General features: G+C 33.7%; 1 protein-coding gene across 1 annotated transcript in view; it reads left to right on the forward strand.

Moving 5' to 3' along the window:
- Positions 1–9,474: 9,474 nt before the first annotated feature.
- Positions 9,475–24,795, forward strand: part of LOC149899292 (phosphatidylinositol-3,5-bisphosphate 3-phosphatase MTMR4) — a 53,979-nt gene continuing 38,658 nt past the window's right edge. The window contains exons 1-2 of the mRNA XM_090114351.1: positions 9,475–9,693; positions 22,027–22,395. Of these exons, the coding sequence (XP_089970477.1) occupies positions 22,249–22,395 (147 nt within the window). The 5' untranslated portion in view covers positions 9,475–9,693; positions 22,027–22,248. The remainder of the gene's footprint in view (positions 9,694–22,026; positions 22,396–24,795) is intronic.

A 24,795-nucleotide genomic window follows, 5' to 3' on the forward strand; every position in this document is an offset into this window, starting at 1 on the left:
TATTCTTAGCTTTTGATACGTTTTAACTCTGAATAGGTACTTTTCTTCCAAATTCTGAATTGAATAATATATCCTGTTACCATTATTAAATTGCTCATGCAAATTTGTTTGTTTTCTTTGTATAATACGTACCTGGCTGTAATTAAACACAAGCAATGTTTATAAGTAACCTTATCGCCGTAAGGTATGTGTGTGGTACTGATAACGGTTATCACAATGTCGCGATAAGTGGCGCTTGTGTGATTTTATTTATTTTTTATTTGCATTCTTTTGAAGTACTATATTTCCAAGGCAACTTAATGTTGTGTGTCTATGAAATGAGCATTAGCGGATTCGTTTTCATGGCGATCATGTTTGAATTTTGATCATATTGTGACTATAAAATATAAATACTTGTGTTAGACATATATCAAGGATATTAATAAATTTAATTTAACATACTTACATATAGGGTTGAGGACTAAGAGTATTTGAAATACAAGATTTATATGGAAACTAAACGAAGATATACTATTGTTTCACATGGAAATATTTTAGAAATATGTTAAAACATACACAAGTAGAGTACCTATCAACAGAATTCGGTCTGAAGTTAGTTAAATAGTCTACCATTTGTAAAATCTTTAATATACTTACGTAGGTACATATTTGGTGGACACTTATGGGCTATGGCCATTCCCAATATTCAAACTACGGTTATAGATAGACAGCTATCTCCGATAGCTAGTAAGGTTCTATCTATCGTAAGATAAATACGATATTGGGAACGGCCATTACTGGCTGACAGCTGTCAAAACGTTATTGGGACGCTCAAATAGACAAATTCCAAGAGAAAAATATACCTCTAGTTAAAGCAGTTAGTCCTCCAGACGATAGTTAGCAAAAGATAGATAGCATTTTCTATCTTTAGTACGGTCAAACCGAAGATAGATACGATATTGGGAACGGCCATTAGATATTCTATTATAGGACTTTGAATATGCGCTTACCGCTGGGTGTTGACCCAGAATCTAGGCCAATAACCAAATGTGCTAAACTTGAAGTGGACTCAATTTATTACTTAGCTTAGGGTGTATATCTTGGTCAAAATGATTTAATTATTACGCTTTAAATAATTCTGTGTGATGTATATTTATAATAATGTTCATCTATTTTGTTTCAGGTAATAAATGCCATAAGTAAATAAGATGTTTACGGTAAGAAATAATTTAAATTAATTTTCAACCGATAACTACGTGCGTCAATAACTAGCTGGTACTAAACCACTATCTACTATAAATAAACATTAGTTTATTGCTAAACGTCCTACTATAATCCATACTAATATTATAAATGCGAAAGTAACTCTGTCTGTCTGTCTGTTACTCAATCACGCCTAAACTACTGAACCAATTTGCATGAAATTTTGTACGGAGATATTTTGATACCCGAAAAAGGACATAGGCTACTTTTTATTGCGAAATATGTACCACGGGCGAAGCCGGGGCGGACCTCTAGTAATATTATAAATGCGAAAGTTTGCTACCTACTACTGAACCGATTACAATGAAATTTAGCACACATATAGAGGGTAACTTCGATTGACACATAGGATAGGTGTTATCCCGTAAAATCCCACGGGAACGGGAACTGTGCGGGTTTTTATTTGAAAACGCGCGCGAAGCCGCGGGCGGAAAACTAGTCTACTATAAATAAGCATTAGTTATTTTATTGCTGTTATTGCTTATCGTAGATTAATAAATAAGTGCAACAATGTTCTTGTTTGCACATAAATTTATTATTTAATATTTATCTCCTGTTTTGTATATCTCTCTATCCGCATTCCGTGTGATTTTCTTAGAAATTCAATAGGTTATAATAATGTGATGTTATAAAATCGAACATTTACTCTATTCCTATTACCTACAGGCTACAATTCGTATTACCAAACCCGAACATTTTTCACACGCAACATTTTCCAGACCAATTAGGTCAACGACCCGGTTACGAGCGCAAAACGTCATAATGGTAGACCGTAGAAGTAGCTTATCATGAGAAGGGACGAGTCGCTATATACCGTCTGGCACCCTTAACCTCGTGGTCAAGGCCGGCGGGAAGCCATAGCGCATAGGCGCCTCGAGTATAGTAAGTAGGTAATATCTAGGTATATCTCATGTTAGTATTTAATAAGCACGTTTGCGTATTGGGTTAAAACAATGTGAAGTACACGTGAGTTACGAAAAAAATAATAATAGTTTAAAAAAACTAAAAAACACGCTTTTAGTTCGGTTTTCTATAAAAAGCGTGTTTTTTATTTTTTTTTAACTATTATTTATTTTATCAAATTAGTGTATTGTCATCGGTCCTCAATAAATCTACAAAGTTTGAACGAAATCTGGCCGTTTAAAGTGGGTCAAAATCGCGCCCAAAGAAGTCGGTTACAAACATACAGGTGAAGCTAATATAAAGCGTGTAAAAATGGTAAGTAAGTATACTTCACTGGTCTGATCTTGATCGTGGTTTGAAATTTGAATAGCAGATTTTGATGATTGAATGTATTTTAAAGAGGGGTTGTTCATAGATAGATTAGTTTTATTATCGAACTAGCTGTTCTGTTCGGTTTTACCCGTATGGCGTGATGATATATATTATACAGGGTGTAATCGTTAAGTGTGCACAGGCGATTTTTCCGTAAGTAATTTACAGATAACAAAAAACTTTAAACTGATATCGAAAGTACTTGTATTAGTATAGCCTTCCTCGATAAATGGGCTGTCTAACACGAAAATAATTTTTCAAATCGGACTAGTAGTTCCTGACTTTAGCGCGTTCAATAATATTAGTATATATAAATAGTAGAGAATGAAAGTAAGAATATCTTAATCTTCAGGAAAATCAAGCTGTAGGTACTTCAATTAACAGCGGCATCAACAGATAATTATTCAATATTTTTATTATGCCCATTTATGAACTCAATTTCATAATGTTCAATTCAGTTAGTTAGGGCATTGCACAAGCCAAATATTTTATGTCTTATTACAAGATATTCTGCTTGGAAAATTAAAATTGTAGTTATTTATATTTTTGCTATCATCATAAATTGTATTACTTACTTACTTCGTTTAAAAAAAAAATGTGTGCGTGTACTAGAGTACACACGTAAGAAGTGAAACTTCTTTATGTCCTTATTTTTCAAAAAATAATTTACTATATACAATATTAAAGAAATACGTTAGTCACACGCTCGTCGCTACCTACTTAAATATTTACACCGGCCGCTGCTGCAACTCGCTCGCTTCGCTCGCTCGGTTCGTGCGGTAGTTCAAAAGTTAACCTAAGATGCTCGTCGCTTCGCTCCTCGCTACCTATTTACATATTTACACCGGCTGCTGCTGCAACTCGCTCGCTTCGCTCGCTCGGCTCGTGCGGTAGTTCAAAAGTTAACCTAAGATGCTCGTCGCTTCGCTCCTCGCTACTTATTTGAATATTTACGCCGGCCACTGCCGCGACTCGCTCGCTTCGCTCGCTTGGCTCGTGCGGTAGTTCAAAGTTAACCTAAGATGCTCGTCGCTTCGCTCCTCGCTACCTATTTAAATATTTACACCGGCCGCTGCTGCAACTCGCTCGCTTCGCTCACTCGGCTCGTGCGGTAGTTCAAAAGTTAACCTAAGATGCTCGTCGCTTCGCTCCTCGCTACCTATTTAAATATTTACACCGGCCGCTGCTGCAACTCGCTCGCTTCGCTCGCTCGGCTCGTGCGGTAGTTCAAAAGTTAACCTAAGATGCTCGTCGCTTCGCTCCTCGCTACCTATTTGAATATTTACGCCGGCCACTGCCGTTTTCAGCTTATAAAGGATTTCGAATTAGGCGGATTTTGATTGGACAGAGAGTTTAAGGTTTATTCTTATAAATTTTGAATTCATAAAATTATAATTGAACACCTGACATCAATCAAGCAAACACGTGTTTACGTGAGTCATAGATTTATTATCGTATACTCCTAAAATGTTTTCTAAGAAACAATAGTGTACCTACTTACATTGTCGGCACGTTCTTAAAGTCGGTAACTTATTTTTGTTCGAACAATAGAGGTAATAAATTCCTAATGATCAAGTTGTAAAGGTTGTAAAATAAAAAATATTCTATATTAAAACGTATATATAATATGTGCGTCATTAATTTCTGACTGTTTCGAAATTTGGTGCAAAATAAAATAGTGTGTAAATAAAATTTGTAAAAAATCAATAAAATAAAACAATTGAGTAAAGATCTATAGGCATATTATGTATGTATTTATACAAGATAATATGTATATTATATATTTATACAGGGAACTTCTCAACGTGTTATCTATGAAATTATACTTTTACTCGATTGTTTAATTTTATTTACACACTGTTTTATTTTGCACCAAATCTCGAAACAGTCAGAAATTAATGACGCACATAGTACATAATATATACATATTAAGACAGAGGTTAAGCTTAAATAACTTGAAAAATAAATAACATGATCACGCCCACGTGTTGGTGTTTTAAAAAATTCAATCATAAACTGAGAATAACTGTAAATATTTTAGAATTAGAAAAATAAATATGTACCACAATAACATTCAAGTATTAGAAAAAAATTATACATAATTCCACCCACGTGCTAGTGTATCTATAAATATTATCTATACATATTATAATAAAATTGAAAAAATTGAAAAATACAATCAAAAAGTGAGGTTAATTTTAAATAACTTAGAAAAATAAATACCATAATTACACCTAAGTATTAGAAAAAGATATGTAATTACTTACTTTTTTTTTTAAATTCACTGGAATTAGAATAATTAAAATAAACACTTTGATTGTGCTGATCACTTTAATATAATATTATCACGTCACCATAGAGCGTTGGAAATAAATACGAGTGCAATAGAAAAACGGTCAAGTAAAGTGGTAGGACGTACGTTAAAACGATACGATATCCCTACTCCGCTGGAGAAAGTATACGTCGAATCACGCGTGGTAGGGATAAGAAAAAAAATGTCACGAGTACGGCGTAACGCAAAAATGTAACGCGCGCGGCGTAACGCAAAAAATGTAACGCGCGCGGCGTAACGCAAAAAATGTCTCACAAAATTTTTGTCCACCCCCGATAAAGAAGTTTCACTTCAAAAATATTTGTTAAATTAAATATTTATACATACTACATAATATTCTGAATTACGGTCTGTTGAAAAACCAGATTTTAATCTGTTTTGTAAGTATATTAAATTTCATCAAAATAAAATACGATCCCACATACTTAAAAATAAAAAATTATATTTGATTTATGAATGCAGAAGAATGATAAGAGGGCAAGATAAAATAACATGTGCTTATACAAAACACATGCACATGCACGCATGAGAGAATCTGCTTCCGAATATAATTCAAATGATGAAGATCTTCAAAATTCAAAATCATTATGTAATTTATTTTTGACTTCGAGAATATACGCGTCATACAAAACAACAGGCGAACGAATAAACAAGTCTGGCGTTTCCTTAACATTGGTAATATTAATGGAACAAACCATGACTCCGAACGCCCTTGTCCTACTATCGGTGACGCTACGTGACTACACACATGACAGAACACTTTCCCATGAATTCTTTCTAGAACTTTCCCGAATTACGTTCATTAAGAGTTAAGACGTAGACATCGAGATATATTACTAGAGGGGTTATTCCAAACAAAAACATTGCGCGCGGCCGATGTGGTGGGGTACGTGTGGAACGAGCGAGGCGTGGCTTCAAGTTCAAAGATTAAGCAATGCGTGCAGATGCGACACATTGTGCAATCTGTTTACTCGGTACTATCTGGTGGTACTGATACTAGGGAATTAATAAAACGAGGATTTTATATTAAACTATGTATTTTAATTTCCTTTAAATAATATCAATTTATTAAGCTTTTGTCGTTTTGTGTAGTAATCAATAGTTTTATCAGTTTTTGCTTCATGATGTAATTTAAATGGATACGATGATTCAATGTTGATGGCGTTTACGTATAAGAAACTCACATTTTGAAAAATCTCACGCGAGATTCGAGGATGGGGGAGGGGTTGAATAAATTCTCACGACTTCTCACCAGGGGGGGAGGGAGGTGCAGAAAATTTTAAAAAACACCTCACGTAATTTATGGACGCCCCCTTACTCGATCACAATTTTTGTAACTTTACTATAAACGGAACTACATTTAAAAATATACTTTATTTATTGAGTTATAAGGTTGCTTCCATTCTGTTTATTTACATTCTCAAAAACATCAATCGCTGCAGAGGTGGCTTGCGACAAAGGCGGCTTGTGTCAAAGGCCTCGGCGATATCATTTAAGAACATAATATTATGTACTTTAGGCAAACTTGTTATAAGATCTATTTTACTTTCTTATTAGTCCATTTGACAAGGATATTGGGTAAGATACCTATTGGAATAATTTTATTATTATGTATGTACTTATTAAATCCGCGAATAAAAAAAATTTTTAGTCGTGAATATAGAAATTGGGTCGCATTTTTTTAATCCGCGAATAGTGAAAACACGAATAAAGGAAGCGCGATTAAGGAACTTTTACTGTATTAGTTTCTGTGAATGTTGTGTTTATTTGTAATTGTTGTGCATAATAATTTATAAATCCTATTGGAACAACTATTGATTAGGCTTTTTTTAATAAATAAAAATAGGTAAATAAATAAATATTACTTAATATAACCTACCGTTTTACTTTGCGTAGTCGGGTAAAAGTATAAATATTTAGGTACTACACCACGGTAATCTTTCCTAGTAGATATTGTATATACATAGTTAAAAAAATCCAGTTACATTTTTTTAACAGACTCATCGATAGTGTCACGTCTGTGCTGTTAGTCTATGAAAAATGGCGCGAAACGCAGAACGCGTGGTGATTTTTCGCAAAATGATAACAATATTAGTAAAATGCATGACTTACTCATAATAAGGAAACTTACTGGTGAAAAGTCACTCCTCGGGCTTTGTTTGTATTATGGGAACTGTTAAAACAATATCTAAGCAAACACGAAGGCATTTTGAACAGAGCAATAACACGTGTTGACGCGGCAAGCGGGGGGCACAGTCCGACACAGACTAAAGAGACTTGTGATTCTTACCTCTAGCTCGTGTTAAAGAGAGTGTAGTAGCGATCGCCTCTCTAGTACGTAGTACATTCTATCTCGATGGACGTAGAACGTTTTCTTTTTTCGAATGTTCTTATGGCGGGCTTTTTGTTTTTTTTTTACCTTTAAGACCTTTATTTTTTATGCTAATAAGGACTTATGGAATCTTTTCGGTTTCACGTGAATTAAAATTTGCCTTGAGGTAAACAAAAATGATAATATGAGGTTTTTTGTGTATCTATTGTTTAACCATTACATGTTGATATGGTAATTTGTAAGTTAATGTTTAAAATTTACTTTTTGTTTATGATTTCTAGCCTACCTGATAACATTTCTTAATGTAATCTTGCTTCAAGGAATGAGATTATAACGATGTTATAGTAAATAAAGTAAAAGTAAATAATAAATGAGAGCTTTTGCTACTATAAATGTTATAGTAGCAAAAGCTCTCATTTAAAATGTCCTACGCAGACTTTCCAGAAAATTCCATTTGCTTATGATATTATGTAGACTGTAGAGCTATAAAATAAATTATTTAATTTTGCAAAAATCTCAATTTGCCTGCAATTTTTACAACTTTAAACCGATATATTTGTTGTATTGTTTACTTTTAAATCAAAAATGCACAATTGATTCTAGGTAGGTCCAATTCATAAAATATGAAGGTGTTGATTATATTTCTATAATTATTTTTAAACAGGATAATTTTGATGGATGATTTACAAAAAATACATAATCACTCGCTAATAGTTCTCGTTACATTATTTGAGAATGCTCCAATTAAAATATTTTCCATGGACGGGTTTTATTTACGTTTTCATTCGACCTTGAACTACATACAATGTTATTGTTATCAGCTGTTTCATTATCTTCACTGTAGTCTTAACAATTTCATTGTGATGTTTTTTATATGATTTTCTATACGAAAACGGATTATTAAATTTTTGTTATAGGTAATTGAATGAAAAATTGTTATGTCTTACATTTTGGGGGTTATCAATACGCAGTTAGTTTTATACACATTTTATCGTGACGTGATAACATTGTTTATCAGTTGTTTGAGGGGGAACTTTGCAACCTTGCAGATGGAGATATGTTGGTGTTAATTTTTTGGCTATTTTGTATTAGAATTTTCCAGCAACCCTCACTAAACTTAACAGGTGAAAATTTTTCACCTGTTTTAAGTTTAGTGAGGGTTGCTGGAGAATTAGGGACAATTAATATTTTTAAAAAATAATGAAAATGTAGATTATTCGGTATAGACTATAGACACAAGATATTCTGTCATAAAAATTACAAAAAATATAGAATAACATACATTGAAACTTGTTTAGTAACAGCCATACACACCGGTTTGAAATTTATTCACAAAATTTTATGAACTAAGTAACTACATATTATAAGTATTTAATAAAAATGAAAATAAAAGTTGTGTAAACAATAATTATAAAAATATAGGGTATTGAATAAAAAAAGTACCTACCTAAATTGTAAAATTTTTTAAATACCTAAAAAACAGTTAACTACTTAAAAAGATTTAAATTCAACATCACCCATGGATCCAGGTTTTTTATAGTACATAATATGTAACATAAATTTTATAAACTAAGTACCTAGTAGTGTAATAAAGTTGTTTTACTACTCGTTCATAAAATTGGTTGTACTTTGAATGCTTCGTGACATTGTGGTAATAAAGTTCTCTGTCGCCATAGCGATTAGAAATGGTTTACTTCGATACACCCATGGTTTTAACTTTTAATGTTATTAATATTAAACTATACAATACATCGAACTATTTATTATTTTAACATGTTCAGAATTTAACCTAGAAGTTAATAGCTTCTAAGTAAGAATTATTCATAGAATCTGGCTTAGAAGTAGAAAGTCCTTAATTAGCACGGCGACTTCATATAAATTGCTCATTTATTGAAATATTTTCAAATGGAAAGCAAAACACCGGTAACTATGTGTTTTACAAACTTGGATAACATCCGCATACCTACTCGGCGACTGCGAGTGAATGGAATATTTGCTTTGGACTTCTCTACATACGACAATGCAAAGAAGCCGGACAAAAACGCGAAATTGCTTTAAACGCCTTACATCCTCTTACTTATTGTATCCCGCGGAAAACGATTCGTTACTCGATACATGCAATAAAGTAGAAAAGCGCCTTTTTTGCAGTTCCGAAGCAGCAGCTAGGTGTGCACTGTGCAAGTACGCACGCGCCCGCTTACGTTGCACAATTTACGAGTCAACCTCTAGACCGTGGATGCGAAGCGTTCAGACGCCGGCGGCTCCCCTCGCGAGTGTCCCCTCGTCCCGTCCCGCGCGCCTCCGCCGCGCGACTTCCAGTTGCCCCGCAGCTGCCGCGCGCGATCGTCGCATATCTCATGCGACACCGCAACCCTCCTAATATAATATGGATATACCCCAAATACGCTCTCTCGTCAACATTCAGTTTACATATCTGTGGTTTTGTGAAGTCTCCGACAAATATAAATGGATTATATTGTAAAGTGACGCCAAATAAGTTAACATTCGTAAGGTCCGCAATGGAATTTTATACTATGGCGAATGCTGCGCGCCGCACAGTGGATCCAAATTCAAGTTTCATGGACCTAGGATTCAATATCGGTCTATCGCGCTGATTTTTTTTTTCAAGACAGATTTTTGAACACCGATCAACTTTTTCTAATGGTAAAAATCCCCTAGGCGTATAGTTTTTGAGAAAAAAAATTGTTGAGTTTTTTTTGTATGGAGAAAAATCTTTATTATTTTTTTTCTCGCGTTGCTTTAAATTGCGAATGCTTAGATTCATATATTAAGTAAGTCCGGATGATATAGTATCCAGAAAAAAATAAAATATCTGCATCGACTTGCAACCCCGCGCAGGAATGATCGATAAAAATTTCAATTTTCCTATGCTCTTTTCTCTTGTATTACCTGCGTTTTGTTGCTCAATACTTGCTTATTCGTACCCCTTTATGACATTAATGAATATTGAGAACATTTCAGCCCACTAAATACGTTAAGTTATATTTTTTTATCTTAAAAATTTTCAAAAACAGGCAATTATAAAATAAGTCACAGTACAACGTAACCCGTGCCTAGAAACCAATTAGGTAACGACAACAACCTATCTGGAATGCGGTGTTAGTCCCAGTTAGTTCCGAGTATATAAACAACCTCGTTAGTGCCCAATCGTTAACGAGGTCCAAGTACATAAACAACCTCGTTAGCTTTAACGAGGTTGTTTATATACTTGGAAAGATTAAGAGATGTTAAAACAGCCAAGGATTTGTCTTCTGGAATGTCTTGCTTCTTTTTAATAAACAAAAATTCTGATACACTTGGTATAGTATCAGGGTATTTTTCCAAATGCTCTAAAATTTTCGCAAAAGCTGCTTTGCCGTTAGCTTTTAATTTTTCAGTAAAGCAATAAAAAAGTTCCTCTTCATTTTTTTCACTCATAGTAGAGTCGGATCGTCGTTTTTTTTGTTTATTGCTCAAATCTTGGAATGGAACTCTAGATATCTTTTCAGTGGATGTACTTGCTTCAGCAGTGGACGTTGTTGGAACTGATTCAACTATAGAAGAAGAAAAGTTGGTCTGAGTTTCTTCATCTACATCCGCACAATCATCAAACAAAACATTCAAGTCCACCGAATCACAAGTAGGCCACTGGATGTCAGATTCCAACCACCTTTTATTGTTTTCCCGAGTCAGAAACGTCTTCAGAGATCGGCTTGACTCAGACCATTTTTTCATTATAATGTGTATAACTCTACGAGAAAAATCTATGTGTTTACTGCGATCTTCTTCAGACAGTTCATATGGGATTTTTGAGATGATAACTTCAAACAAATGGTTGAAATTCTTCAAATCACCAAATTTCCTCATAATCAGGAACATATCCAAATTAGTACTCAAGCCAGCCATTGTATAGTGCGTTGTAATGTGCGGCTTATTTATATCAATTAAGAGTACTAGGTAGTAAGGGCATGCAGGATTAAATGCGACCGAGTATATAAACAACCTCGTTAAAGCTAACGAGGTTGTTTATGTACTTGGACCTCGTTAACGATTGGGCACTAACGAGGTTGTTTAAATATACTCGGAACTAACTGGGACTAAATGCATCTACAGACGCTCCGATTTGGTTGGTGCCAACCATATCGGAACCGACAAGGCAACCATTCCAACATTGCTACAGATTGTCCGACGGTTGGCCTTCCAGCTGTCAGTTGACCATAGAGTAATATGTCAGTTGACCATAGTACGAAGAGAATAGGCTAAATTCTACTATAGAAATAGAGAAAATTACAGTCATATGCGGCTCTTACAACTTATTTTTTAAGGTTTTTAATGTAGCCGCACTGTCAATTTTTTTTAATACTTCTAACATAATAAAATACGCTTGATTTCTGGCATCTCTATTTGCGTAATCTTTGTTACTTAAGTCCCACAAACAGGGAAAGTCTTTATATAGTTCCAGCAATTTTATTAATATGTCACGTTCGGTGACCGTAACTCCCTCGGCGTTCATGTTGACGTCCTACACCGGCGGCGTTGCGAATATGAATGAGCCAATTACCTATATTACTCTATGGAATGAGCCGATTTGGTCGGAACAAAGCTTCCAGACGTTCCAATTTGGTTGGATCGGATAGGAAGTTGGTTTGGTCGGTATCGCCCTCGCATCCGACCACGTCAAACCAATATTAATAATAATTATGTCGGACCGACCGCTCTCTACACTTTCCGATTTGGTCGTGGTCGGATGGTTGGCACCAACCAAATCGGAGCGTCTGTAGATGCTTTAACACCGCATTCCAGATAGGTTGTTGTCGTTACTTAATTGGTTTCTAGGCACGGGTTACGTTGTACTGTGACTTATTTTATAATTGCCCGTTTTTGAAAATTTTTAAGATATAAAAATATAACTTAACGTATTTAGTGGGCTGAAATGTTCTCAATATTCATTAATGTCATAAAGGGGTACGAATAAGCAAGTATTGAGCAACAAAACGCAGGTAATACAAGAGAAAAGAGCATAGGAAAATTGAAATTTTTATCGATCATTCCTGCGCGGGGTTGCAAGTCGATGCAGATATTTTATTTTTTTCTGGATACTATATCATCCGGACTTACTTAATATATGAATCTAAGCATTCGCAATTTAAAGCAACGCGAGAAAAAAAATAATAAAGATTTTTCTCCATACAAAAAAAACTCAACAATTTTTTTTCTCAAAAACTATACGCCTAGGGGATTTTTACCATTAGAAAAAGTTGATCGGTGTTCAAAAATCTGTCTTGAAAAAAAAAATCAGCGCGATAGACCGATATTGAATCCTAGGTCCATGAAACTTGAATTTGGATCCACTGTGCGCCGACGTGTTCGACACATGGTTACAAATAATACGGTGCTGGCGGAAATAATGCTTTAAATTACAGTATCACATGTTACAGTTGCACTAAAGAATGTTGTTTTGTGTTTCTATGTGGTGATCGATCAGAATTTATCACTATTGAGCCGAATATGTCGGCCCACGGCATGGTGTACTCGTGGCGTCTACAGTACATTATGGCGCGTTTACTTAATGAAACAAAATTATTCGATCAAATAGTCTATTTTTACACATTTAATTCAATAAATATTTGTGTAACACACACCTTTAAAATATTTACATCATTATACACGCTGGATTAATTATAATACGCGCGCCGTTAAATATTCTGATAACATTCCTCAATAATTATACCGTTTTGCAAGATCTCAAAATATTCGATTGTTATTACTTTATATTGTGATTACGTACGAGGTCACTAGTACAAAACATTGGCTCATCATTTGGACGTAAATTAGTGAATGAATCTGTGAATTTTTTGTGGCATTATTTTGTACCTAGCAGTAGCAGTAGTTACATTCCAAAGTTTATTACTTTCAGTTGGAATTTCGTTTCATTCACTTGTTAGATAAGGTGACAAGTTGCTATACACGTGCATATTAGCAAAAGAACTTGAGTATGAAAGTGTCGCGGTGCAACGTGGCTGACTTCGGCTATAGTACTATACTATAAGGGCTTGTAGGCGTGGCCTTACACATTCTCGTTTCTTGCTTCCTGGTACTTATTGGTACGGGCGAATGGGTGAAATCTGGTCTGTTACTAACAATTGCAACGATTTAACACAATGCAACCGCTTGCAATATTTGCATGACTACGTAAAGTCAAAACAAACATATCGAATATAACTCAGAAAGAAGTTTTAAAATATAATCATAACATGAACATGTTTTATTACACAACATTTTGATAACGTAAATAATTGTATGCTACTATTAATTAAGTTTGCGGTAAGAACGATTTATATAATGACTTAAAATCTGATAAGAAAAATCTATCTCATTATCAGAAAAACTTAATTATAATATTGTAATAGGTCTTGCAATTAAAATACATACATAGCAACGTACAGCGTGGCAAAACTCCTAACTACATACATAATATGCTATGCATCAATACAGTCTAGACATACACATTGGCAGGACATCATATCGTATTTGTGAGAACTGAGAGGTTATGCAACTGGAAAACGCCACGTGGCCAAAAGAACCTTCTGCGCATGTCTGGTTAACAGATCTATTGCGGATTTTCGGCATTTCACCGGTTTTATAACAACTTGTATTATATTAAACTCTGCATGTACAACAGAAGTAAAGAAAAAACGTTCTTCACTAATGTTTTGCACAGCCAAGTCTTTACTAGAACTTTTACAATATTTGAGACACAACTCGCTATACTATTTTTATTGAATGAACTATGTTTTTCAAACACCCATTAAATATTCATATAGAACACTAAGAGTCTGATTGTAAAGTTGTAGACTCAATTAAAATATAATATACTGTAGTATTTGGTCAAGCCACGTGGCTGCAAAACCTAATGCGCAGGTTGGAAAGTTACAGCTGAGTTCCTAGAAAATCGTTACCGATTTGTATGGTCACGTGGTATAGACCACGAAAAACTAACTACTAACTTGAAACTTTGAACTTTTACAATGATCCTAAATTAAGAGCGTACAGCGAATATTAATTGCATAAATATAAACATTACTATCATTATCTCTTGTTGATAAGATAACAGTTTTAACACGTAACTTGTATTTAGGAAGCCAGTGTTCCAGTTCAGTGATAAACAAACACACACTTTTGAGTGGCCTGTAGGGAACTGGGTCACCATACAGTCGAATATTTTTATCGCGCAACCATATCACCTCGGTCATTTGCCATGATAAAGTTCATAGCATATCGGACCACAATATTATTTGTTTTCTATTCATTGATATATATTTGGTCTATTATTTGAACAATTTTCTGACTTCTGTAGATAATCAAGACTTGCGAGCAAGTAAATTACTGGCGAGCTTTATCCCAAAATACTACTTGAGTTATCACTTCTTCTTTTCAGGAAGTTATTCCTTCCGAGATCAACTTTCACTTGAACAAGGTTTTTAAATGAGGAGAATTATAGTATTGCAATAATAACTAGTTATGCCTTTATGTGTTGAACAGCGGAAATAAAAATAAGAATTGTTATATCCATACATAACTCGTACAATCTAATCTACATAAATCTTATGCTTTGATTCAGGAAATATCGCAAATACCTATAACTTGTGTACATATCCGTTATATTAAATGTCGTGGTGTTATTTATACTATTCACATTATAACCGCAATAGGCTATAGACTAGAGTAGATAATTTTTGAAACAAAAAAAAATCGCAGTCGGATGAAACCCATTAGAAAAGGAGGGGAATATGATGAAAATTAAAGGAAAAATAAATTACGGTCAATCCGAGTTCGGGAAAAGGGAGGGGGGAGCTTTTAAGAGAAAAAAATGGTTTCTCTTGATTTCCGACAAAACTACAAGTCCTACGGAAAAAAGTTCAATGGCAAAGTTGTAGATAATAAAAAGATCTACAACTTTTGTATTGACAATTTTTTCACATAACCTCAAAATTTAGGTGAAAAATTCAAAAAACCAAGTTTTTGGTTTTTTATTTTTATCTACTTCAAAATTTATTTTTTTTCTACGAAATTTGGTGGAAACTTGCTTTATTATGTCCCAAATACACTGTAATTTATTTGACTGAAAATATTTATTTTTTCGCCTTATTTTGAATTAATACCAAAAAAACAACCTAATTTTCAATCGAAAAGTCACCCGTCAAAATATCAGCTTTTTTCAAAAACTTGGGGAGCCTTTTATTCATTGAAATCTCTACTTTCATATGGTGTAAAAAAAAATAAACATTACCATAGTAAATGTTCTCAGAAAATGCATACAAACAGTGTGAAAATGAGCTTTTACTAAATCAGGCACACTTCTCAAACTACCTGAAATGTTTTTATCGACATCATTTTGCTTTTGAATATGCTGTAAAATATTATACTTAGAACAGATAATTTTTTTTCTTTTGAAATATTACCGAAAAGCCGATACAAGAGAAGATATAGAGTTCGAGAAGTGTGCCTGATTTAGTAAAAGCTAATTATGACACTGTTTGTAAGCATTTCCTGAGAACATTTACTATAGTAAGGTTTATTTTTTTTACACCATATAAAAGTAGAGATTTTGATGAATAAAAGGCTCCCAAAGTTTTTGAAAAAAGCTGATATTTTGACGGGTGACTTTTCGATTGAAAATTAGGTTGTTTTTTTGGTATTAATTCAAAATAAGGCGAAAAAATAAATATTTTCAGTCAAATAAATTACAGTGTATTTGGGACATAATAAAGCAAGTTTCCACCAAATTTCGTAGAAAAAAAAAAAAATTTGAAGTAGATAAAAATAAAAAACCAAAAACTTGGTTTTTTAAATTTTACACCTAAATTTTGAGGTTATGTGAAAAAATTATCAATACAAAAGTTGTAGATCTTTTTATTATCTACAACTTTGCCATTGAACTTTTTTCCGTAGGACTTGTAGTTTTGTCGGAAATCAAGAGAAACCATTTTTTTATCTTAAAAGCTCCCCCCTCCCTTTTCCCGAACTCGGATTGACCGTAATTTATTTTTCCTTTAATTTTCATCATATTCCCCTCCTTTTCTAATGGGTTTCATCCGACTGCGATTTTTTTGCACTTTTTATTATTTTTAAAGGGATCTACCCCAGTGTACTACTGCAATCAGTTGCTTTTGGTCTTTAAAGAACATGCGTGCAGTTGGACAAATGTGGCCTCGATTGATAATATCTAGATGACCTTGTTATCAGAGAATGTGACCGTACCAAATGTTTTAAAGACATTAATTATTTTATTCGCTTTATGAACATCTATATGTGAAACTAGCCTACATTATACTGTGATACATTTTAGAACCAATACTAGATATATTTGTGTAGAACCAATACTATGTGTCGAGACAATCATGTGATTAGCGATCTAAAACTATCTAACCAATTTATTTATAACGTATATATAGCTATGACATCGTAGGAGTGTTGTCGTTTTCTTTTGTAATTGTATTGGTCACTGTCTTGAAGGTTGTTTTCTCTGTTTTACCTTTCATCGCGGAAGTGTTAACACCGGCACTATCCATTCATTCAATCTTGACTTTTAAAGGATGTACTAACGTATTAGACAATGTCCGATACGCATACAAATTCATATAATGTATTTAATACTCCTGTGATGTACCTTGTATCGAATGCACTATTTTCATTTTCTTCAACGGGTACTATACGGAACGGTATATTGGCTGGATGACTAATGAAACGCCGAAGAAATGAAAATGCATAATCATCCTCCAATTCTTTGTCCTCTCAACATCTCCAGACTTCGTGTCCGACACAAATTTTAATCGTACATTAATGGCCGAGTTGTTATTTATAGTTCCTTGCAATTTATTATTTACAACTTTGTACGCCGGTGAAGGTCATGGTCGGAACGCGACGCTTGTAACGCTCGTACTTGTTTTGTGCGCAACGCATCGTGGTGTCTCCCCATTGGCCAGTTACACCGTGCTTGCTATCTTTAAGTCGCTATAAATATATGCTACAGCTTCATGGGTTTTGCAATGTGCATCAATTTAAAAGACGATTATGAGTTTCATAGTTGAAGGTATTAAGAAATAATTTTGTGATGCTTGTTGTTCCCCATAATTGAAACAACCGAGATTGTTAGAATACTGCTAGACTTGTCAAGCTATAAATACCTGTTTAGTCTCACAAAGTCCAACCTTAATTATATAATGTGGCATATATATTATGATGCTTATATTAAAAACTTGTTTATTTACCTATGTTGTCATCGTTTGCCTATAGTTGACCTTTGAAGACATTTAACGTTATACCTCTACGTAAATTAGTTTGGTAAATACAACAACAAAGGACACAAGAAGTGAATTTCATTGGCAAGGTCGTTCCATATTCATTTGACTGGGAAAACGACCTTGCTCTACTAATCTCATAAACTTGATTGCTCTTAAACATGGTTCTGTTTTATCCAACAGAGTGAAAACATGTTTGACAATTTGATTTATTCAATGAAATTAAACACAGATGTCAAAGGTTTCAATTGAATACAAAAATGTTGAAACCGCGTGCTGCACTTGGCCTTTGTTTTGCTATCTGTACACATTATGATATCGTGAATGTTATTTTCGTATTTAATACTTGCAGAAGGTTGTGATTAGAATATTTCGGAACGAAATGCACGTATTTACGTGATGTTCTTCGCGATGATATCACGAAGCCTTGGGACTGGAGGTGAATTAAATCTCAGGGAAGTAATAAAAATGTTTTGCGAACTCTTTATGACCTAGATATTCTAAAATGATTAGGTTTGTCCTCATACATTGTCATCGCCATATTTATTTCTTGAAGATTTAAATGAAATTGAATATTTATCAGTCGATGTCTCGCTTCGATTACATGCCACATTTTAAATTGACGAATGAGACAACAAATACGTGTACAAATGTAACACTATATTCCAGTTGCAATTTTAGACTCTTGTATTAGGTGTCGGTCTATTTGAAACGCGACGTCAAACTAAAATGCAGTCACGGTAGATTCTCGTGTTTCAGAAATACAAACCGCGCCAAGAGTAACGGCAAAAATGTCGAATTGGAACTGCGAAAAAATCCACTATTGCAAAAGTGCTAAGCTCTAATATCCCTCGCTCGTATTGTGGTTCAGTGGAATGTCGGTTAGATGTGTAACCTGAGAATGGTGAATGAGAGGCAACTGAATAATGCTTGCGGTCCAGCTATTGGAGACGGTTTTATATGTTACTATTGATCTTATTGTTGGCAGAATCCTGAATAAACAGGACGTGTTGACGAATTAATTAGTTTATATTGTGTACAACTGTAACTTCAGTATCGTTGTGTTCAAGATCCTTGTATTCCTCACCGTGAGTAATTGCTTAATGTTTTTGTCTTAGTTCTACAAATAAAATGGTATATTTACGCCTTAAATTAATGATTGTATATTTTCAAGATCTTGATCTTTGCAATCAATTTGGCTAGTCGTGCTTTATCATATGAAGCATTTTTGTCTTTTTAATCTCTATTTTTTCAAGCGCATCTTATCATCTTAAATATTCCTTCTATTATCTTGAAAATTGAGATAATCACACAAATCGTTACAAATTAAACATCCCAACGGTGCAAAACTGATTTTCTAATTGTTTTCCACTTGGAAAATTTTATCCGTCGATGTATGAGGGCGATAGGCGCCGCTGACCGCATTCCGACGCCGGCACGCAATAAAATTGGAGCGGGCATCCGCCAAGTGTCTGCGGGATTCGTACTCTTTACAATTTACATCCTTTAATAATGGCAAGTGGAAAAAATATTTTTGCCATTTTATCTCATTCATTCGTACCATCTGTGGTTGTTTCCTAATTCTTCGATGCGGTATAAGATATAAAATGTTGGGAGTTTTGAATTAGCATGATGTTTAATTGATTTTTAGAACGAGAATTTTGAAATGATAAAAGTTATAAGCGGGAACTTTCTGTTGAACTGAAAATTGGGTAGGTAGGTACATGCTATACTAAACATAAGGGATCGACGATAACCTTTATTACGGATGGATGGATATCCGAAAAGTTTAACGTACCTAGGAGAGGTCCTAAAACCATCAAAATTACGTAATATCAATTTTTGAGAATTCACATTCGGTTAAAAGAAGTTAATTAAGATTTTTCGTGACCGTGACAATGTGTATGATTTACAGAACCTTTAGCTAATTAATGAATTGAAATTAAATAAAAGCTATTGTAAGCTTGATATATTGCGTATGTTTAGCATCATTAACAGCATGTTAAGGACTCACGAATATTCGCAATTAGCACTTCTTGACTAGTTAGAAAAATTCATGACGTCAAGTATAATTTTTTTATGTGTCGAACGTTAAAGAAATAACAATACGTGATTGAAGCTGTCGATGGTTAGATGAGATTTTTCTAGAACTCGCATAGATTTTTATAGGTGTTTTTGCATAGATATTGCATAATTGATATTATGTCCTTTCAAATTCATTTAACAAAGCAGCTGTTAACTTATATCTACCGCATTTTAACTTTACAATCAAACTCAATTTTTGGTAATTTGTATAGATGAAGTATACTAATGAGCATTTTTTTGCTAAAAATAAAAATAATCATTTACATCCGTCAGATGTTTACGTTTACCAACGCAATAGTAAATGAAACTACGCGGAATCAAAGTTCATCCACTTATAATGTAAATTCAATTCAGTTACGGGTCTTTACTCGGATCTTTCACTGTATTATCTGTTCTGATTTTGGAAAGGCATTGTTTCAAAATATGAAGTGTATATTCATATTATGAAGAATCAGAGGTAGATAGTCCTAAAAGAATAAAAGTCGAATAAATGAATTCATTTCATACAAGCAAAAGTACAGAGAAACAAAGATTTCATACTGTATACGCAACCTTATCCCTTAGTAGCGATTTCTAAATATTAAACCAACACGACAAAAACAAGATTTCTTTAGTTGACCATCGAATAGTTTAATGTCCTTACTTAGATAATTTATTATAAGAATAATATTTACGGTAAGTATGTATTAAGTAGGTTTAATGGTATAAAATAAACTATGCAAGTCCGTTGCACTTATGATAATTTTATTGCTCATATACATTTAAAAGAGCAATTAGCTGCAAGTAGTACTTTTATAATGAATGCTTAATGGACCGGCCAGGACACATAAAAACAAAATATCGAGGTAAATGAAATCGAACGCTTGATTATTACAAGACCATTTGAAAACTTTTTCTATAGGAAATGATTGATAAATCTAATAAGTATCAAGGTAGTAATTATCCAGCAGTCGTTTACGAATACGTCGACTCAACACCAGTAGCAGTGTAATCCAAGTAGAACGATCCTATTTCTCCGAGTCGACTGGTTTCCGCATTTATTTATTCCCATCAAGTGAAATTTTTGACTCTAACACCTTCAAATAAGGACCAATTTGTAACTGACGCACGAAACTAACCTATACCAATACAATCAGAGGACACGCTTGATAGCCACGTTACATAAGGATGAGGAAGGTCGAAAAGGTTGCCTATTATATGATTAAGAGATGTATCTCTTGATGTGATGATGATAGACAATCATAAAGGTTAAGCAGACATACACGTAGAATCAGATTGACATACTTGAAGGATTAATAAGGAATTAGACGACCAAGGAATAGGTACAAATGTTAGCAATGAATTAAATATGGAAGCGACGGCTTTTGTCGCGGGAATAACGAGGTCGTGATCAAATTGAATATTTAAAGAGTTATAATTCACCATTTTATAGTTTGTTTACTATAAACGTTTCAATTTAGCTGAAGATTTTATTATTTTGCATTTTTACTTCAGATTTTTTGGGAAAATGGATCGGGTAGGAAGATAAAATATTGACTAAAATGAAAGTTGAGCAATAAAGCTGATAAGATCTTGGGGTGCTTTTTAATAACAATAATGTTTTTTTTAACAAAAAGTGTAACTTACGGACTTATCAAGAATGAAGAGATGAATCTCATTCTTCCCCGCTTTACAACAAAATTACGCCTGCCCTGGTCATTGACCGATGTTGAAGGAACAAGTGTATTAGAGATAACGTAGGTATTGTATACAATAGACGGATAAACAATATACAATGCACATTATGATTGCATGTCGAAAGGGCGATCGACATGCAGCGCTCGCGTGTGAGTCGGGCACTTACGTAAGGCTCTGGGAGAAACGTGGATGTAGGATAACTACCATTTACAGCATTGTTGTAATGTATTGTATACAGAACTACATGTTCGTATAATAAGATTGCTTTGACTCATTATAGTGAGGCTATTAGTTAAGGAAGTAGAGGGTGATGGCAAAAATGCAATCCATGTTTATTTATGCAAAAAATGACTGATGTTCATGACGCTATACTGCTCAACAGATGTCTCAATGAAGAAACATTAACAATAGACCATAAATCTCAACTATTTTACAATATTTTATCGTTTACGATTATATTCTAGTCGGAAAATGGAATGTGAAAACCCTAAAGTGCATTGTAACTCGCATAATAATATTCTATAGATTATAGAAATATCAACAAGCGAAACCTGTTTTTATCAGAATACTTAACGACTATTTCATTTGCTTTTGTTTATAATAAAATACCTTGAATATTCATAAATTATAAATTATTAAACAGGTTTGAATACATAATTGATTCTTATGAAAAACATTAAGTGAAATCCTCGCAAGCCAGCATCGTATTATAAGCGCCAAACGTTGAAAATATCTATTGTATTATGACAACCATGCAATAAATAGTTTTTTTCCTCTAACAGATAAGTGATGGAATTTGAGCGACAGCGTAGTGATAAAAAAACACTGTGGATGTGAACTCTATTGTGATCATATTATACACGCGTAGATTATATTATTTATTACATATTAACGTTTTATATTTATTGCAAAGATGCATCGTTATAGAACTTTAAGATCGTTCGACGTGCTTCCTCTATCGATAGCTAGTGTTTAGTGCGAAGTGTGACTGTTACTGTTAGAGCATGCTGATCAATACTTTCCTGGACACGGAAGATTTCGTGCACCTGTACTACCCTGAAGATGAGCCGCCCGCAGCACAGGGCTGCGGTGCGGGCGCGAGAATGGCGTCCAAATACCCGCCACGACCGCCTTCGCCGGAGTACAAAGAGGTACTGACGTGAACCTTCGAATTTTCAACTGTTTTCTCTATTGTGTTCGATTATGTGGGTAGATGGAGTTTTTACATGTGACGTAGATTAATGTTCAAATTAAGTTTTATTTTGAATTGAAAATGGAAATTATTATCTTATCACGGTGAAAAGCGAATACATTTTAAATTACAAAATTAATGTATGTATTTAAATTTAAATATATACCTATTCATTTATTTAAATTGAACTCGAAAAAAGTAATTTTTATTTCCAAGGTTAATTTCCGAAAGTGTCTGATAATTGTTATTTGTTATATGCTTTTGAAATGATATCGTGTTCACATTTACCTTGGTGTGTGGCCCAAACATGATATTATATGACATGACCCCTCTATGTCGTGAAGTTATGTCCTTGTCCTCACTAGAGAACCTTCATCTTCTCCTAATTACAATCAGTTAGTATAGTAATTGATTTTAAATTTTTTCCCGTCTAATACTTCTTCATAAAGTTATGTTTCGTTAAAAAAGGAATTTATGATGTTATAGGTAATGTTGGTAAGAGATATGTCGTGACTCGTGGATACTTTTACAAGGTTCTTTGTAAAACATTAATATGATTTTCTTCTTCACGGAAGACTATTGTTATATTTTATTGACTAACTGAAAGTCTTGTTATTAATATTGTATTGTTTTTCTAATCGTTGCATTAAACGTGGCATAGACAAAGAAAACTCATCAAGAGTTTTAGCCCTGCGTAAAGCAAATTCTGAATGAATCTCTAAAGGTTCTAAAATTTTAATACACTGACATTTTTTATGTTAGCAGAAAATGACTAACTATATCCAGAAATAGTCGTACGATTTTTCAATTTCCTTTTAAGCCGCTTTAAAGAATTTCATGGGCTATTTTCTAGCATGATTAACTTAATCAGTACTTAATGAGCTAGTAGACAGTACTTTATTTATACACGTGCATAAAGTACGAGCTAATTTTAAATACCCAGTGCTAGCATTAATCTCGCACAAGCTCTGAGGGGTTACCTTTACGTCTTATAGCAGTACTTATTCCAGTGAGGGAAAGTGACGGCGCTATAGATGACCGGTCTAGCGCTCTATCTCTTTCCCACTTTGGAAATAGTACTGTTTAAAGAGCTCCTGTACTTTAAGACGATACACAAAAAAAAATCCACTGCTTGGCGGGCGGAGTCTAATAGCTCGCTATCGCGAACGCGGGTGTGCGCGAAGTCATTCTTGCAAACTCGCCGCGCTGCCGCTGGCCGACTCGGGACAAACATGTATGGAGTCGTCATACAGTTATAATATTGTTATACATTTATTCAATTGTTGATTTATTGGTTTTATTTTCTTGCTTATAAACAAATAATCTTCTTTCCAACAACTACTTAGACATTATTAATAATTATTATTATTTCGTAATGTTTACTTTATTACAAAATAATACAGGTTATAAATAATCTTTAAAATAACAATAAATATTGTTACTCTGAAAAAATGAAATGGTAATCAATAACGCGGACTACTGAATTGATTTAGATAGAATTTGATGCTGACGTAGATATTACATCATGCCCAGAAATGAAAGGTACTATTTCTGAAAGAAGTTATAAACCCTAATTCTTCTCAGTCAAAGTCAAGAGTGGAAGATATCACTAATACAGTAAAGCTGATGCGAAACTTTGGATGTTAATTTGTATATTTTTTTGTTAGTTGTTACTTAATCACGTCAAGACTACATTACCAATTTTGATAAAATATAGCTAATTGCCTGGATTTACACATAGGATACTTTTTATCCGAACTGAACACTTCTGTGGGATAAAACAGGATTCACGATATAACCTAATTCCAAGCGGGCAAAGCCGCGGTCGGAATGATATTTTTTTAAATAGAAAAATTGTTTAAAAAAAAACACAAAATATATTGACGCATGTATTTATTTTTTGCACTCTATTATAATTGTAATTATTCATTACAAATAATCAAAATAAAATAGCCAGAACAAAGTTAGGCCCTGGTAGGGTAGGTAGGCAGGTACAGCAATGTGAGACGAACACTGGCTTATTTATACCAATAATAATGTTTTATAAACATTAAATTAAGTTTACAACAAAAATACATAATATTAGCTAATGTGAAAACGAATCAACCAATCATCCCACAACAATGAAATGTGCACACAAATATTCATCCAAATCGGTTCATGTGATTAGGAGGAGTGACTGCAGCGCCATCTTCCGGGCCCAATTGTGTTTCCAGATCACCCAGGAACTCAATTTAATATACTTACACAAAATTTTTCGAAATTAAAACTCACATTACTATGTAAATATGAATATAAACCTGTTTTAGTACTAAGCAATTTCCCGCACAGGTGTAGCAAGTATAAATGAAATAAATAT

The sequence above is a fragment of the Colias eurytheme genome, chromosome 21, assembly GCF_061535395.1.
Source record: "Colias eurytheme isolate Ceu_HAF_F1 chromosome 21, ilColEury1 Martin Lab GWU primary, whole genome shotgun sequence".
Lineage (NCBI taxonomy): Eukaryota > Metazoa > Arthropoda > Insecta > Lepidoptera > Pieridae > Colias > Colias eurytheme.